This window comes from Aulostomus chinensis, chromosome 9, assembly GCF_037954235.1.
Source record: "Aulostomus chinensis isolate RoL2024-O1b breed Wild chromosome 9, RoL_Achi_v1.0, whole genome shotgun sequence".
Lineage (NCBI taxonomy): Eukaryota > Metazoa > Chordata > Actinopteri > Syngnathiformes > Aulostomidae > Aulostomus > Aulostomus chinensis.
This window is the reverse complement of record NC_141328.1, coordinates 382,029-399,311: the sequence shown is the minus strand read 5'-3', so window position 1 is coordinate 399,311 and position 17,283 is coordinate 382,029. Positions and strand designations below refer to the sequence as shown.

Here is a 17,283-nt window from a genome sequence, read left to right as displayed (position 1 = left end):
ATTATGAATCAAATGAAGATGCTGTCAGCGGCATGCTGGGAGGTCACGTCATGCAGGTAAACTTACTTCAATAGTACTGTCCAATGAGCCAACACTGTTCCTACGACCTCGCTTCCCTGTCACCCAATCAGAATAAGATGGCATTAAAATGTGTTTTCCAAGAACCTGACAGATTTTTAAAAACAGAACCTTCTTCTCCGTGTGTCCTGAGTCTTTTCATCGCATGGGGACAGCCCAGTTGAACCAAGAACCTGAGAACCTCAAGGATCAATCTTTGGACCTCTGAAATTTCTTACTCACATCAACTGTCCTGATTTATCAGTTACACCCACAGGTGGGATTTGTCTTCAGCAAATATCTCTGAGAGGAAAAAGAGTTTTCTGCATTATTCATGTTTACCATTATATCATATTTTAATGTATCCATATCTACCTTATTGTTATATTGTTCCAGCTAGTGCTTTTCTGCCATGTCTGAACCAAATATTGCTCTAGCAGAAACCATTTATTACAGTTAGAAACCTTCTCCAGAACTATTGTACCAAGTTCAGGTCTTTTATTTAATTGCATTTGTTGACTATTTTGGACCTAAACATTCTTCAAATCTATCTACTTGCCTTTAAAGTGAGATATATTCATGTAGATTTACCAACCAGTTTGAGGTAATATTTGGTCATCAGGCAGACGGTGGTAACCAAACCCGGCTGAGACACTTCATCTTTGTATGAATCAGAACGTGGTCAGCTTTCTATCAAATATCATGGAGGTATTCTGTGGAATGTAAATGCACATTTAATGAATTCTTTGTGTCACTGTCTCTGTACGAGGAGAGACTGAAAATGTGCTGGAATCAAAAAACAGCAATGATCATGCTTAGAAAGTCATACTGGTAAATAATCCTATTACTACATTTTTTTTCTTTCTCGTTTCTTTCACTATAATGAAGCTCTTTTTGAGGTTGTTGTTTTTTAAATTTATGTTTATTTGGAATGAAGATACAAGTACAGCATTACATTGCTTCATAAAAATTACAGTAAGTGGCATTCCAGTTTTTTTGTTTAAGGCCAGAAAAAAAAGACATCCATCGTCCAGGCATCAAAGTTCAGAAAAGGATAAACTGATTGTGGATCAGGTGTCAGTCCCCTCCAGAATCCACTCTCCTCGGAATAATGTGATCCGCTACCCTAAATAAGTGCACAAATGGAGATAGTTTCCACTTAAAGCCTGGATTTACTAAATACCCAGAACAGATAGAGTCCTAGATAAGAACGGGTTCGCTTGTAGAAAGTTCTGGCATAGTTTAAAGTGAATAGGGACAGTTAGTATAACATGTTAAAATAACATAACTATGTACAAAAACATGGGGGGGTATTCCTGCCTTCGCTGCCACATAATTAGTCGACAATAGCAGTCACAACAATAAAATAAGTGAGTTACAGAGCAATTTTACCAGTTGGGTCAAATAAAGGCTGCTCTTATGGGGGTTATGAAAGAAATCCAGTTTTTCCAGATTTGGAAAAATTTATCTTTTTGGAGTCTTACTTGGTAAGTTAATTTTTCCATCTTAAATATTTCCAAAGTACTTCCAAACCAGTCATCCAGGGTAGGTAGAGTCGGGGTTAACCATCTCCTTGTAATTGTTTTCTTGCTTGCCGCCAAGAGTATTTGCAGTAGTTTTATTTCTTTTTTATGTTTCCGAAAGGGAACATGCCCCAGATATAGGATATCAAATTTCAAGGGAAATTGGGTGTTAAAAAGTGCGTTTATCGACGCCTGGATATCCCTCCAGAATCTTCTTAACTTGGGACAGTCCCAGAAGGTATGATGGTGATAAGCCGTGGTCGAGCCACATCGCCTCCAGCATTGCATAAATACCCCTTTACATCGTTCCTGCTGTGGTGTCTTAAAGTATCTGACAATGTTCTTCCAGCAATTCCAGGTCATGGAGGACCAGATGTTGTTGCCTGGAAGGACCAGATGTTGCTCCAAGCCTCCTCAGAAATTTGAGGCCCTGATTCCCCTTCCCACTTGTCCTTGATGTAGAGAGTGTTCTTCCTGGAGAGGCTGTGTTCAGCTTTGAGATGGACTTGGAAGGGACAACGGTCCTGGCCTTTTTCAAAATGTGAAAGAATTCTGATTCAGTGTCTGAGAAGCCAGTCGATTTACAATCATGGTCGATATCGGAGCGTAGTTGCAGATATCGATGGACTTCATTCCGTGTCAGGCCATGCCTGTTCTGCAGGGTCTCAGAACTGCACACAGTGTTCCTCTGGGTGAGTGAGACGAGCGTTGAGAGACCACACGTTGACCATAATTTCAAGCTGGAGTCTTGTCGATTAGGGGCAAAATCAGAGTCATAAGCAAACCATCTGAATATTCTCAGCATTTTATGTATCCCACAATTATTGATCACCTTCTGCCAGACCTTTAGAGTGTGGGACAACCAGGGGTTCCCCAACTCTTCCAGGTGACACGTTAGGCCCTTATCTGCAACCACAGCTTGAATAGGGAACTGGGTTGATAGACTGAATTGTAACTCCTTCCGTTTAGCTGGATATGTTTCATTACACCAATACAGGAGGGGGACGATTTGGGCAGCATAGCAATAGTTTCTTAGGCAGGGGAGGCCCAGCCCTCCATTGTCCTTAGTGAGTTGAATGTTGGAATATTTGATCCTGGGTTTGCGACCCTGCCAGATAAATCTGGATATCCATTTGTCCCATTCCCTGAACTGATTTTCACTCACTTCGATAGGAAGGTTCCTGAAAAGGTAGACGTGGTAAGATATTCGTCTTGATTGCGCTTGTCCTAGAACTGAGACTCAAGAAGGGGATCAGGTTCCATCTGTGTAAATCTGTCTTTATACTTCCGAGAAATTGGCACATAATTTGCCTGGAAAAGCCTCGAGATTTCCCTGGTCAGATGCATCCCATCCATCGTCATCTTCCGCTTATTCCTCACTAGTAAGGGTCGGGGGGGGGGGGGGCTCGAGCCTATCCCAGCATCAACGGCTGAGAGGCGGGGTTCACCCTGGCAGGTCACCAGTCCATCACAGGGCCAACACATAGAGACGAACAACCATTCACACTCACAGTCACACCTACGGTCAATTTAGAGAATCAATCAGCCTAGTCCCCAAATTGATGTCTTTGGACTGTGGGAGGAAGCTGGAGTACCAGAGAGAACCCACGCAGACACGGGGAGAACATGGAGACTCACACAGAAAGACCCCGTGCCCGAGCCGGGACTCGAACCCGGAACTTTTTGCTGTGAGGCCACAGTGCTGACCACTGCACCACCGTGCAGCCCCAGATGCATCCCTGGATATTTTGTTTTCTCGTTGTCCCAGTTTACCTTAAATTTCTTACGAAAGGTTGAGGAGGCCGTACAGTTGAGGGTCATGACCTGAGTTTTTAAGATATTGATTTTATAGCCAGAGAGTTTACTGAAATTATTCAAAGCAGACATCAATTCACTAAATGAATTCTCTGGGTCGCCCAGGCAGACCAGCACCTCGTCAGCGAACATTGCTGCCTCATGTTCAGCTCCTGACAGGGTGATAGCCTTAATATTTTGATTTTGTCTTATTGATTGACCTCGTGTTTCAATAAATAGATTGAAAAGAAGAGGTGGAATTGCGCAGCCCTGTCTGCATCCACGATTCAAGAGAAAGGCCTCGGACAGATCGCCATTGACCCTGATACGGGCTGAGGGTCTGTCATATAGCGCCTGAATTATTCTAATAAATTTATTCTGGAATCCAAATTTCCCCAGTGTCTTGTATAAGAATGCCCATCTGACGGAGTCGAAGGCTTTCTCAGCATCCAAACTCCCTATAATTGCTTGAGTTTTATCATTTTTTATTTGTCCTAGGATGTGCAGGGTTCTTCTGGTATCATCTGTTGTTTGCCTGTGGTGTGTAAAACCAGTCTGATCTAATTTAATGAGGTCTGGCAGCACCTTCTCCAGTCTGCCAGCAAGGATGGAAGAATTAGTTTTTATCTAGGTTGAGAACACTCATTGGTCGGTAATTCCCACAATCTCAACTATCTTCCCCCTCCTTTGGGACAACTGAAATAGTGGCCTCCCTCTAAGAGGGTGGGATTTCTCCCTCCCGGAGGGCGTGGTTAAATGTCTTCAACAGTAGTGGAACTAGTTCTGTTCTTAAGATGCGATACCATTGAGAATCGTCCCCATCAGGTCCAACTGCCTTTCCCAGTTTTTAATCTGGTGACGGCTGCATTAATTTCCTCTGTTGAAATCGGTTTAGTTAGGTTCTCATTTTCAACATCCGAGAGTGAGGGTAAGTCTAAATTATTGAGAAAAGCATCAATGCCATCCTCCCCCGCGGCATCTGGTTGTGAGTATAGAGCCCGATAAAAGATCTCCAAACATTCCTGAATCCTTTCTAATTTTGGTTTCTTTTTGGGAATTTTGGGATTCTTAATTTTGAAAATTGTACTGTCCTCCTGTTGCTTCTGTAGTTTATACGCCAGGTATTTTGCTGATTTCCCTCCTATCTCGTAATATTTTTGTCTTAGGAAGGTTCGATTCTTTTGAACCTCCTGTGTGTATATATCATCAATTTCCCCCTGCAATTTTTTAATTTCCTGCTTTGCATCAGGGTTTGGATTGTTAATATCTTCCTGTTGCTTCAATTTTAACCTCATTTGTAGATCAGATAGTTTTTGTCCTTTGGATCTTTTTAGGTGAGAAGTGATAGAAATTAATTTACCTCTCAGTGCAGCTTTAAGTGTATCCCATAACATTATTGCTGATACCTCTCCTGTGTCGTTAATTTCTAAAAATTCTTTAATGTCTTGCTTTATTTTAGAGACTATGGCAGGGTCATTTAGTCTATTTGAATTAAGTTTCCACAGAGTGGTTCATTTTTTCCTCTTCACCTGCAGGGATAGAGAGATAGGGTTATGATCAGATAGGTCCCTCGTTAGTATATTGCAGTCTTTGAGGTTGGTTTTGTTTAACATTCATGTTCACTTGGAAATTTGTATATATGTGTAAATCACATGACCTATTTCATATCAGATGGAGTGTATAAAATAGGTTATGTAACGCTGCCAGCATATGGCAGTATGGGTAACATCGCAGGAGTATTATATGAACTATCAGTAAAAAATGGACAAGCTGGAATTACCTAGTACCAAGGAAAAAAGAACTCTCTGTACGAAGTTTATCAATCCAGGTGCAGACTCCCTGCATGTTTTTCCAACCGGCAGCTCACTCGGTTGATCTGGGCCCAAAAACTGCTGGGCTAGTCTAACTCAGGACTGGCTCTCTGCTGCTGTACTGAAGCTACAACTGCTGGTTCTGACTAACACTACACACACATTCATCTCAAGGCTGCCATGCCATGCTGGCGGTAGGAACACCAATGGTTAGTCGGGTGGTGTGGCTCAGGGGTAGAGTGGCCATCTAGCAACCAAAGGGTCGCTGGTTCGATCCCCACTTCCCCTGGTGACCATGTCCAAGTGTCCTCGAGCAAGATACTGAACCCATAATTGCTCCTGATGAGTAGGTTGGCACCTTGCATGGCAGCTCCACCATCAGTGTGTGAGTGAACGGGTGAATGAGACGACACTGTAAAGCGCTTTGAGTGCTGCTGAGGTAGAAAAGCGCTGAATAAAACTGAGTCCATTTACCATTTTAGTCCAGGCTGACAGGCTAACCCAACTGGAAGACTATCCGTATGGCACACTAAAGAGGTTGTTGCTAAGACAGTCGTAGCCTGTTAGCTTGGATTTGCAAGCACCCTGTCAACAGTCTACGTCTGTGGCAAAGGTTCTTCTTTTTCATTGTACTCTGGGCAAAAATATCGAAGAGATCGAAGTTCCAGACTCCCCTGGCAGGGTCCAGGCTGGACTCTCACCTTCCACACTTGCCTTGAATCCAGGTGGTACCTACAGGAGTCCTGCATCCCGCTCACATGGAGCACAGAAGTGAGATCTGGACATCAGTGGTCCACAGAAATATGTTAGCTGATGCCTTTGTGAGTCTTCATCCATACACATTAGACCATCAGATATAGACCTTTATAATGGTCTACATCTGATGGTCCAGTCCTGAGTTCTACAGCTTCCAAACCTCTGTATGAACGTGAAACCAGCAGAACCAGCGTAATTGGGGTTCTCACCTGTGTCAGAGAGGTCTCTCAGGGAGGAGCTAAGCGCCGTGCGTTTCAGTCCATCCACCGATGCGTATGTGTCATCAAGGCTTGGCCGGCCCAGGGTTCCATTGACCACCTCACTCTTTACGGGCCCACTACCTGTGTTGGCTCCTCCAACCAGCATCCCCCCACCTCCTGGTCCACCCCCCATCAACATGCCGGGACGCATCACACCTTTCTGCTTCTCAAGTTCAGCTGGAGGGACCGAGACATTCAAGCAGGAGACAAGCAGACATTAAAAAATATAGTGACTTTTTTTTTTTTAATGTGTGGATGTTTATACTGTCCTCTTTACTGTTTGAGAGCTGCTCCAACTTCTTTTACACTGTTTTTGACAATGACTGATGAAAGTCCAAGTCTAAGTCTGAATGGTAGCGTCCCCTTGGAGAGGCTACCAGGACACTCACACTCCACCCTGTACTTCTCCATGTCCTGGACCTCTGCGATGCTCTCCCGGAGGTCAGAGGTGAAGCGTGCTCGGTCCTGCTGGCTCGGAGCTGTGAAGACAATCAGCACCTTCCTCTCTCCTCCGGGGTTGGCTGATGTCAGCCTGATACCGTGAGGGTAGTCTAGGCCAGACACAAGAAGACAGTTACTCACTGTGAGCTCCACCCCCAACACGCCCAGGAAGACCAGAATAGCACATGGCCTGTATTTGACAGAAAAAAGTAGATGCCGTCATATTGTCAGATAATTCCTTATTCAGAACTATCACTCTTGTATACCACTGCGCTGTGTGCCTGTCACAGTGACCTTTGACCCACAAAAACTTTTCATTTGAGCCAAATTCCCTCCAGGTGTTCCTGACACATCATGTGATTGAAAAAGTGGGTCTTGGACACGTAGGGATGGACAACCTGAGAACGTAATACTACTGGCCGATGGAATTCACTGGTGCAGAAGTGCAAAAACATAACACAAAAAAACCTCGTCCCTGACGTGATCACATCTGGTTGGACTACAAATTTACCATCACATCCCTGACATGCAGTATGCAGCAACAAATTGTACTGTATTTATTTGCGATGAAAGTAAGAGTTACCAACATTACTCCTGTGAGCTGCATGATGCTAACATGTTCATGCTTAGCCTGTATGATGTTAACGTGCTGACATTTGCTATTCAGCACCAGAAATCAGTGGTTAGCTTAGTGAGACCACAAACATAGTTGTGTAACACTAAATCATTTAACAGCCTGATCTTCTTGCCTTCGCTATCTGATTGGCTGTAACAGTTGTGTGTTTGTGTTAATCAAGAACACCTGTTACACCTGAGACAAACAAAGGCTACTCCAAGACTCCAAATCAGGGGTCTTACCAGTTGTTCCTGAAATTTAAGTGAGTAAACACACAACATAAAGAATATGAGTTCTTAGCTCCCTCCAAAACACAGTGACAGCACCTATAACACACACACACACACACACACACACACACACACACACACACACACACACACAAGCAGCTATCAGATGGACAAGTGTACTGATGACTCATATGGTACAATCTGTCCTGTCACAGTTTTGGTCTGCCAGCTCCACAGATCCGTCAACAATAACAATTAACCAACAAACCAAAGACAACAATCGCTGAATCTCCAACAGCTCAGAGGCACGTCTCACAACTCTGACACACCTGAACGAATGATAATTTAATATTTTCCTACTCAAAGATGAGTTTCTCCTTCTCCTCCTCTTCTTCCTCCTTCATTTGGAGGTTTGAGCTTAATGATAAATCCAAGTTTAAGACCTGAACACTTACAGGTGTTTTGGAAGGTGTGCACCTGCATGTCCACCAGAGGAAATGATTGTCTGAAACTGTACGTCACTGAGGTCTTCTTCTTTTGAAAGATCTTGGTCACCTGAGGAGGAAGAAAAGAGAAGAATTGCCACAAAAAAAGACAAGACAAAAACTAACACCACCTAAACCACAATACATGAACGAGAGCAGAAGAATCTAGAACTAAAGCAGCTCTTTCCTCTGATATATCCCTGGTCTACAGCCTCATGAAGCTGAAAGCACTGTAGGTGTAGAGAGTTTGGAGACAGGCTGCTCCACTTGATCCATTTGGATTCATCTCAGGCCTTGTTTGTCTGCTGCCAAGCAACATTGGACTTCATCAGAGTTCCTTTGCTGAAAAAGAGTCTTGTCTACAGCTCCAAATGCTGAACCAGTAAAAGTGCCTGAAAACAAAAAGGAACACCCAAAACAGGCGAAAAGGCTCCATCAACCTTGTTGATGCTGTGAGAAGCTTCAAACTCACAAACAGACTCAGACTTTATCGTTGTTGGTAAAACACGAGACTCAGACTCGAGATATAAAACTTGCTGACAAATCCAGCTCGGGTTCTCCTGCGTAGGACTCAGGCAGTCGGACTCATCAGACTTCATGACATTTCTGGAGCAGCATTAAATTGGACAAGGCATTAGGGGATGAAGTGGGGCTCCTTATCTGCATGGGAGAGGATCCTCTGGCTCCAGGGGGCTTTGTATGTGAATAAATCAAAAAATAGTTCCACAAAGCACACACACACATACACACACACACACACACACACACACACACACACAGAGTTCAAATGATTTGGGGGCACGTGAGACAATGTGCGTGAGAAAGACTCTTATGCTAAATTACATCTTTCTCTCTCTTTTCCACTAAAATCCATAATTGTGAGGAAAGAACAAATACCCACGAACAGTTAGACAGCAACAAGAAACCGAGTGTCACAGGCCTGTAGTCATGCAGGCCTGTGACACTCACCCCTATCTGTGCAAAATACTTTGAGAGACTGGTCATGAAGCCACCGCACCGCCATCATTCGATCAAAAGCAGTTAGCCTGGAGGATGGTATCACGATTGTGTTCCACACTACTCCAACATCTAGAGCACATATGGGTGACTCCTTTTGGTTGACTTTAGTTCTGCTTTCAACACTACCCTGCCTATCAAGCTCCACTGAACACAACATTATGTAACTGGATTTTGGACTTTCTAACAAACCGCACACAACATGTCAGAATGGGAAAGCACATTTCCCCACCCTGCCCGTCAACACCGAGGTCCCCCAGGGTTGCATGCTCAGCCCACTTCTCTACACACTTTTCTCACAACTGTTGCTCTTCCTCTCCATCTAACCTCATGGTGAAATTTGCAGACGACAAAACAGTACTGGGCCTCATCACAGGAAATGATGAGACCTCATACAGGACAGAGGTCGAGAGGTTGGTGGCGTGGTGCAGCAATCACAACCTAGCACTCAACACATCGGAGACCAAGGAAATGATCATCGATTCCAGCAGGATGGGACATCTCACCCAGTCTCCGCCTCCTCATTCCCGATGAGGCCTGTCCTGGAGGACCAACCTCTGCTGCAGGGAAGGCACAGCGACACCTCTTCTACCTACAGAAACTTAAATGGGCAAAACTCCTACAGGGCCTGATGGTCAACTTCTACCGCTGCGCTGTAGAGAGTGTGCTCAGCTCAGACTCCGGGTGTGCTTTTCCAGCTGCACTAGGGACCCTCCACAGAGTGGTCAAAGTGGTCAAGGCTGCAGGGAGCATCATTGGGACGAGTCTCCCCAGATCTAGATCTCCACTGTCTTCCCCTCCCACTGCCTACAGCATGTGAGTAACACCCTATAGGACCAGTTCCACCCAGCGCATCATCTTTTCCAACAACTGCCCTCTGGTGGAAGATTCCAATCTATCCAGTCCAGAACTTGCCGACTGACTAGCAGCCTCTATCCACAGGGTGTCAGGCTGCTTAACAAACAATCTGCCCCCCGAACTCCCCATCCCCACCTCCATCCATCGTCATCTTCTGCTTATTCCTCACTAATAAGGGTCGCGGGGGGGTGGAGCCTATCCCAGCATCTACGGGCGAGAGGCGGGGTTCACCCTGGACAGGTCGCCAGTCCATCACAGGGCCAACATATAGACAAACAACCATTCACACTCACATTCACACCTACGGTCAATTTAGAGAATCAATCAGCCTCGTCCCCAAATTGATGTCTTTGGACTGTGGAGGAAGCTGGAGTACCAGAGAGAACCCAGCAGGAACAGGGAGAACATGGAGACTCACCCAGAAAGATCCCGCGCCCGGGACTCAAACCCAGAACCTTCTTGCTGTGAGGCCACAGTGCTGACCACTGCACCACCGTGCAGCCCATCCATCCCCAACTCTCTGTGCCATAACTCCCACATCAGCACTGCAAATGTAACTGTGACCTGGACTTGGCATTGCTGCACTGCACACGATTCCATCCACTGCAGGACCGCAGTTCCCCCCATCCACCCCCCATCCGTTCCCACCCATCTGATATAACTTCTACATCCACTAACACAATAATTATGAGCTGGACTTTGCATTGCTGCGTTACTTTTTCTTCCCATCCACTAGACAACTGTAACTGGACTGTTGCTGTACTGTTGCAGTTGCACTAGCACTATTGCACAGATATTGTTATTTATATATTTAGATTCTAATTTGTTTAGTGGGATTTTTTTTTGTACTGGGCATTTATACGCCAGTGGTGAAGCTCCAATTTCGTTGTTTCATGTTCAATTAAGCAATGACAATAAAGATCTATTCTATTCTAGTCTAGTCAACTTGAATGGTGTAACACATGGTCCAATAACATTTGGCCTCCATGGCATGACCTCAGCCTCCCACACCACCATTTGAAAACTCAGCCTTTTCTTTCATCAGGATTTGTCCTTTATCTCTCAAATAAACAGACCTCAAACAATTTCTTCTTTCAACTCAAAAGAAGTAGAGAGACAAGGAGGAAATCTACCAACTGTCCATTTACCTCCATCATGTCATCAGCAGCTTCTGGTCATAGTTAGCAGCATCAATGGCACTGTCGCTAAAGAGCATGTCATTTACCATCAGCAGGTCGTTGAACAGGAAGACTTCTCTCTGATGGACGCCACTCCGCTGAGCTCGGTTTGGATCGGGAACCTCAAACAGTTGACAGCAGCACACCAGCCGGCGGTGAGGCAGTGACAGCACCTGTATAAAACACACACACACACACACACACACACACACACACACACACACACACACACACACACACACACCATATGAAGATTCTCTTGTTCTGAGAAATTTACAGGAAGGTCTTGAGTCTTGTGACGATGCACTACTGTGGTCTAGGGTTTCATTCCTGCTGGATACCATTGATTGGGAAGATGATAAAGTAGATTTAACTCAAATTTGGATCACATGAACACATTTTTCCTCTTACAGGCTTTTTTCCGACCACCATCCTCTCCACTGCCTGGACCTGTGACACGTGGTCATCATTGGTCCGCAGCTCCCACTTCTGGATCCTTCCATAGATGGCAACGAGCAGGTCCCTCGGGATGTCCTGACCGTTATCAACGCCTGAGGAGAACACAGGTAAGAGTTCAGTTTCAAATATGCAACTATATCAAATCCACAATTAACACTCCAAGTCTACATACAGGCAGCTCTGTTACATGTAAACATGCTAATGCAATTATGTGCCGATGGTTAGCATTAGTTAGTTAGCATTTTAGTATTAGCATTAACAGGAGCCATTTTCAGAACAGGTCCAATGTCATTTGGCTGGCATCTGGGTAAAGTGACTAAACTACATTTTTGGTAATTATATTTTCTGTGAAATAGGCACGACACAGTATTGATGGTCAAAGGTGCAAGGGGTGCTCTCCTCTGGCTGGAAGACGCTGTAACATTCAGGGAAGAAATCCAGCCAGGATAAACTGGGATAAAAAAGAATCCTCTTGCACAACTGAAGAAGAACTGCATGATCCGAAATTCTTGACCTTCATCTAGACAAAGAGGAGCCCATCCAGACTCAGGGAGGCCCCCCTAATGTTGAGAAAAGTTCCCTTCCGGATAGATGGGGTTCTCCTACAGGGGTCGGCAACCCGCGGCTCTGGAGGCGCATGCAGCTCTTTTATCCTTATGTTGCGGCTCTGCGTGGATTGGGAAAATAAATTATAAGTGTCCGATTGAAGTGGATGTTATTTGTCTCAAAAACGTGGATCATGTCTTCTTATTAAGTCAAAGTTTTTAACTTCTTTCCTCAGTCCTTGTGCAGTTTCGGTGATCAGCATTCGCCTTCTTCAGAGACGTTTGACAGCACTCGACGTGTCAGCAGGCAGCCGGCATGCGTGGAAAGCCCAGCGACACCAAAACTGCGCAATATCTGAAGTATTTTCTTTGTGTTTGTTAATTTGTTTAATTGTAGTTGTAAATTGTAAGATTATTGTGATCACGAAATATTAAAATAAAATTATATATACTCCGTAAGTTCTGGACTATAAGCCGTTACTTTTTCCCCCTGCTTTGAATGCTGCGGCTTACACTATATATATATATATATATATATATATATATATATATATATATATATATATATATATATATATATATATATACACACACACACACACACACACACACACACACACACACTTGTTTTTTACCTAAATTTCACTGGTGCGGCTTGTAGTCCAGAAATTGTGTGAAATATAAAAAGTGTTTGCAGCTCCCAGTGTTGTCTTTTCCATTGAAACCGGGTCGAAATGGCTCTATGAGTGTTAAAGGTTGCCGACCCCTAGAGTAGAACAATACCCACAACAGGCTCTGATTTGTCGGCACCAAGAACCAAACATCAAGAAGTTTCCTGTAAGTGTCCTCAAGGGTCCTTGGTCAGCAGAGAACTACCAAGATTCTAATGGTAAGGACTGACTCATTTTGACTGACAGAACAGGAATGGCAGACGAGAGATGAACTGACCGCGCAAGTTCTTGATGAAGTCCTCAAGCTTCATCTTCCTTTCGGGCTTGACATTGGGGCTGTACATGTCTGTGTTGAGGAGGATGATGGCGAAGGCCAAAATAAAGATGGTGTCAGGATTCTGGAACTGACGGATCAGCACTGGGTTACAGACACAGTACCGCTGACTGCAGGAAGAAATTAGGAAAAGGTCATATAGGTCTAAGTCCGGCTACAACGATCACACCATGTGCTCTCTGGAAGTCAGACCTGTGGTAGAGTTTGGTACCTGAAGGCCTCCACCAGCCGTTCCACCCGCTGAGCTTCACCCTGAACTTTGATCTGAGCCTGGAACTTCCTCAGAGCATCATCCAGATCCATCCCTGAGAAATCCATCTCATCCAGAACACAGCTACATGGGCAAGAATAAACATTATCAGCATCTCCCCTATGAACCAGCTGATACCTCCCATAATCCCTTCACTCACTCCAGGACGTCCTTGTTGAACTGCTGCCGGTTGCCCAGAAACTCGCCTATCATCTGTCTGCTCAGGCCTTTCCTCTCCAGGATGAACCTGGCGATGCCCACTGGTGTGTCCGACACAAACCCTCTCTCAATCAGGTACTGGATCCCCTTCTCAGGCTTCCTGTGGCAGAGGGGAGACTGAATATATGAATTGTTTTTCATTTGAGTTTTTTCTTATTAAATTCAACTTCAGTGTTGTTGCTCAGGTGGTGTTTTTGCAGGCCTGGTGGGGTCCAGATGATAAAATGGCCCTCGGTTGAGGCAGGTACAGTAGTTTTGCAAACTAATGATGAATTAAAAAGTGACAGAAAATGGCAAATGAGCAATTAGTATCCGGGAATCCCAGTAAGGGGTAATAGCGTGATCCTCCTGCTGACGCCTCCACTTGTGGAAGCATGTGGTTGTCCACAGCAGAGGGGGCAGAGCTACGACCAGGAGGGCTCAGTTGGCTGAATGAGAGACATAAAATGAGTGATGAGAAAAACAGGGGTAAAAGGAATTAAATAAAAGTATAAATAAAGACCTTGACTTATTTCAGGAAGTTAGACGAGGTGCATCGTATTGTTAGTTTGCAGGCTAAAAGCAAGCACATTGAGGCATCTAGCCATAAACAGGTGAAAGCCAGTATGATGCTAACTCTTAAACTTACGTTAAAAGCTGCTTCAAGATGCATAACCAAAGATTTTGTACCCATAGCAATAATATCCACAAATACTGGCATATCCCAAATGTTAAATAGAAAACAATAAATTCGTAGAAGGCCAAACCCTGAAAATCAAACTAGAATATGCTGTTTTCAAACCCTCATGGGCATCTGGTTTAATCCAGGTCTTCTCAATCCAGACAGATGACTAGTGAACCTCAGATTCAGATCTCTACCCCTCGTTAGCCCCTCCCTCTTAGATATGATCAATGTGGTGCTGGTATCTGGTTCCGTCCCACAGTCCTTTAAAGTAGCAGGAAGTAAACCCTCCTCAAAAACAAGCCTGGATCCAGAAATTCTACCAACTACAGACCAACATCACATCTTCCTTTTCTCTCCAAGGTTCTGGAGAAAGCAGTTGCTAAACAGCTCTGTGACTTCTCCACAGCAACAGCTGATTAAATGATTTCAGTCAGGTTCCAGGTTCATCCTACCACAGAAACAGAACTAGTCAAAGTTACCAATGACCTCCTACTGGTACCAGATGGTGGAGGAGTTTGAGTGCCCCGGTGACCCTCGGAGCTATGCTGTCGGGGGCATTTTGCCCCTGGTAGGGTCACCCAAGGCAGACTGGTTCTAGGCGAAGGGCCGACAAAGAACGGTTCAACAGACCCCTCATGGAGAAGACATCCAGTGTTGTGTGTACCCTGCCCGGAGGGGCACCGAGGCCCCGCCCTGGAGCCAGGCCTGGGGTAGGGGCTCGAAGGCGAGCGCCTGGTGGCTGGGCCTTGATCCGTGGGAAAGCCCGAAAAGGCGTCACGAGCACGTCCTCCCTTGGACCCACCGCCCATAGGAGGAACTGGAGGGGTCTGTTGCAATGTGGCTTGGGTGGCAGTCCAAGGCGGGGGCCTCGGCTGTCTAAACCCCAGGCATGGAAGCTGGCTTTTGGGACATGGAACGTTACCTCTCTGGCGGGGAAGGAGCTGGAGCTGGTGGAAGAGGTTGAGCGTTAGCTGCTAGATATAGTCGGCCTCACCTCGACACATAGCTCTGGGTCTGGAACCCGAGTCCTTGAGAGGGGTTGGACTCTCTCTTTTGCTGGAGTTGCTCCAGGTGAGGGGCGGAGGGCGGGGGTGGGCTTTTTGGTTGCCCCTAGACTCTCTGCCTGTACGTTGGGGTTTACCCCGGTGGACGAAAGGGTTGCTTCCCTGTGCCTCTGGGTCGGGGAGCGGGTCCTGACAGTGGTCTGCACTTATGCGCCGAACACCAGTTCAGAGTATCCACCCTTTTTGGCGTCCTTGGGAAGGGTACTGGATGGTGCCCTGGCTGGGGACTCCATTGTCCTACTGGGAGACTTCAACGCTCACGTGGGCAATGACAGCGTGTCAACTGATCACCATCTGGTGGTGAGTTGGATCAGGTGGCAGGGGAAGATGCCGCGCAGACCCAGCAGGCCCAAACGAGTAGTGAGGGTTTGTTGGGAACGCCTGAAAGAAGAACCAGTCAGAACGATCTTCAACTCCCACCTCCGGCAGAGCTTTGACCACAAAGGGGGGGGGGGGGTCATCCAATCTCCAGGGCAGAAGTCGCAGAGGCAGTTAAGCAACTCCGTGGTGGCAGAGCCCTGGGGGTGGATGAGATCTGCCCTGGGTATCTCAAGGCTCTGGATGTTGTGGGGCTGTCCTGGCTGACACGTCTCTGCAACATTGCGTGAACATCAGGGGCAGTGCCTTTGGAGTGGCAGACAGGGGTGGTGGTCCCCTTCTTTAAGAAAGGGGACCAGAGGGTGTGTTCCAACTATCAGGGGATCACACTACTCAGCCTCCCTGGAAAGGTCTACGCCAGGGCACTGGAGAGGAGGTTCAGGGCGATAGTAGAACCTCAGATAGAGGAGGAGCAATGTGGTTTTCGTCCCGGCCGTGGAACTGTGGATCAGCTCTTCACCCTCGCTAGGGTGCTGGAGGGGGCATGGGAGTTTGCCCAACCAGTCCACATGTGTTTTGTGGACCTGGAGAAGGCTTACGACCGTGTTCCCAGCAGCACCCTGTGGGGGGGGGGGGGGGTACTCCGGGAGTATGGGGTGGATGGCTCTTTACAAAGGGCCATTCGGTTGTTCTACCGGAGGAGCAAGAGTCTGGTCTGCGTTGCCGGCAGTAAGTCGGACTTGTTCCCAGTGAGGGTTGGATTCCGCAAAGGCTGCCCTTTGTCACCGGTTCTGTTCATAACCTTTATGGACAGAATTTCTAGGCGCAGCCCGCTGATGGAGTTCGGTGGCGGGAGGGTGTCGTCTCTGCTGTTTGCGGATGACATAGTCCTCTTAGCGCCATCGGGCAGTGACCTCCAGCTCTTGCTGGGACAGTTTGCAGCCGAATGTGAAGCGGCTGGGATGAGAATCAGCAACTCCAAGTCTGAGGCCATGGTCCTCAGCTGGAAAAGGGTGGTTTGCCCACTCCAGGTTGGGGGGGAGGTCCTATCTCAGGTGGAGGAGTTTAAGTATCTCGGGGTCTTGTTCACGAGTGAGGGTTGGGTGAAGCGGGAGATTGACAGGCGGATTGGGGCGGCGTCCGCAGTGATGCGGGTGCTAAACCAGTCCGTTGTGGTGACGAGGGAGCTTAGCCAGACGGCGAGGCTCTCGATTTACCGGTTAATCTACGTTCCAACCCTCACCTGTGGTCATGAGCTTTGGGTAATGACCGAAAGAACGAGATCGCGAATACAAGCGGCTGAAATGAGTTTCCTCCTCAGGGAGGCTGGGCTCTCCCTTAGAGACAGGGTGAGAAGCTCAGTCCTTCAGGAGGGACTCAGAGTAGAGCTGCTGCTCCTCCAGGTAGAGGAGTCAGTGGAGGTGGTTCGAGCATCTGGTGAGGATGCCCCCTGGACGCCTCCCTTGGGAGGTGTTCCAGGCATGCCCAACCGGGAGGAGGCCCCAAGGCCAACCCAGGACACGCTGGAGGGATTATATCTCTGGGCTGGCCTGGGAATGCCTCGGGATTCCCCCGGAAGAGCTGGTGGAAGTGGCTGGGAGAGGACAATCTGGGCTTCCTTGCTGCGGCTGCTGCCCCCGCGACCCGGACCCACCGGATAAAGCGGAGGAGGAGGAGGAGAACAACGACGACCTGGAACTTGTGATTGACTCTCTCTCATTTGATTGTTTTTT

General features: G+C 46.7%; 1 protein-coding gene across 4 annotated transcripts in view; it reads right to left on the bottom strand.

Annotated features, from left to right (window-relative positions):
• Positions 1-17,283, bottom strand: part of LOC147255275 (IQ motif and SEC7 domain-containing protein 1-like) — a 147,927-nt gene that overhangs the window by 7,353 nt on the left and 123,291 nt on the right. For all 4 annotated transcript variants that reach the window (XM_086212867.1, XM_086212868.1, XM_086212869.1 and 1 more), the window contains 9 exons: positions 13,446-13,604; positions 13,247-13,369; positions 12,979-13,145; positions 11,438-11,577; positions 11,074-11,199; positions 7,944-8,043; positions 6,591-6,752; positions 6,151-6,378; positions 67-116 (listed from right to left, as the gene is read on the bottom strand). In XM_086212867.1, the coding sequence (XP_086068993.1) occupies positions 67-116; positions 6,151-6,378; positions 6,591-6,752; positions 7,944-8,043; positions 11,074-11,199; positions 11,438-11,577; positions 12,979-13,145; positions 13,247-13,369; positions 13,446-13,604 (1,255 nt within the window). The remainder of the gene's footprint in view (positions 1-66; positions 117-6,150; positions 6,379-6,590; positions 6,753-7,943; positions 8,044-11,073; positions 11,200-11,437; positions 11,578-12,978; positions 13,146-13,246; positions 13,370-13,445; positions 13,605-17,283) is intronic.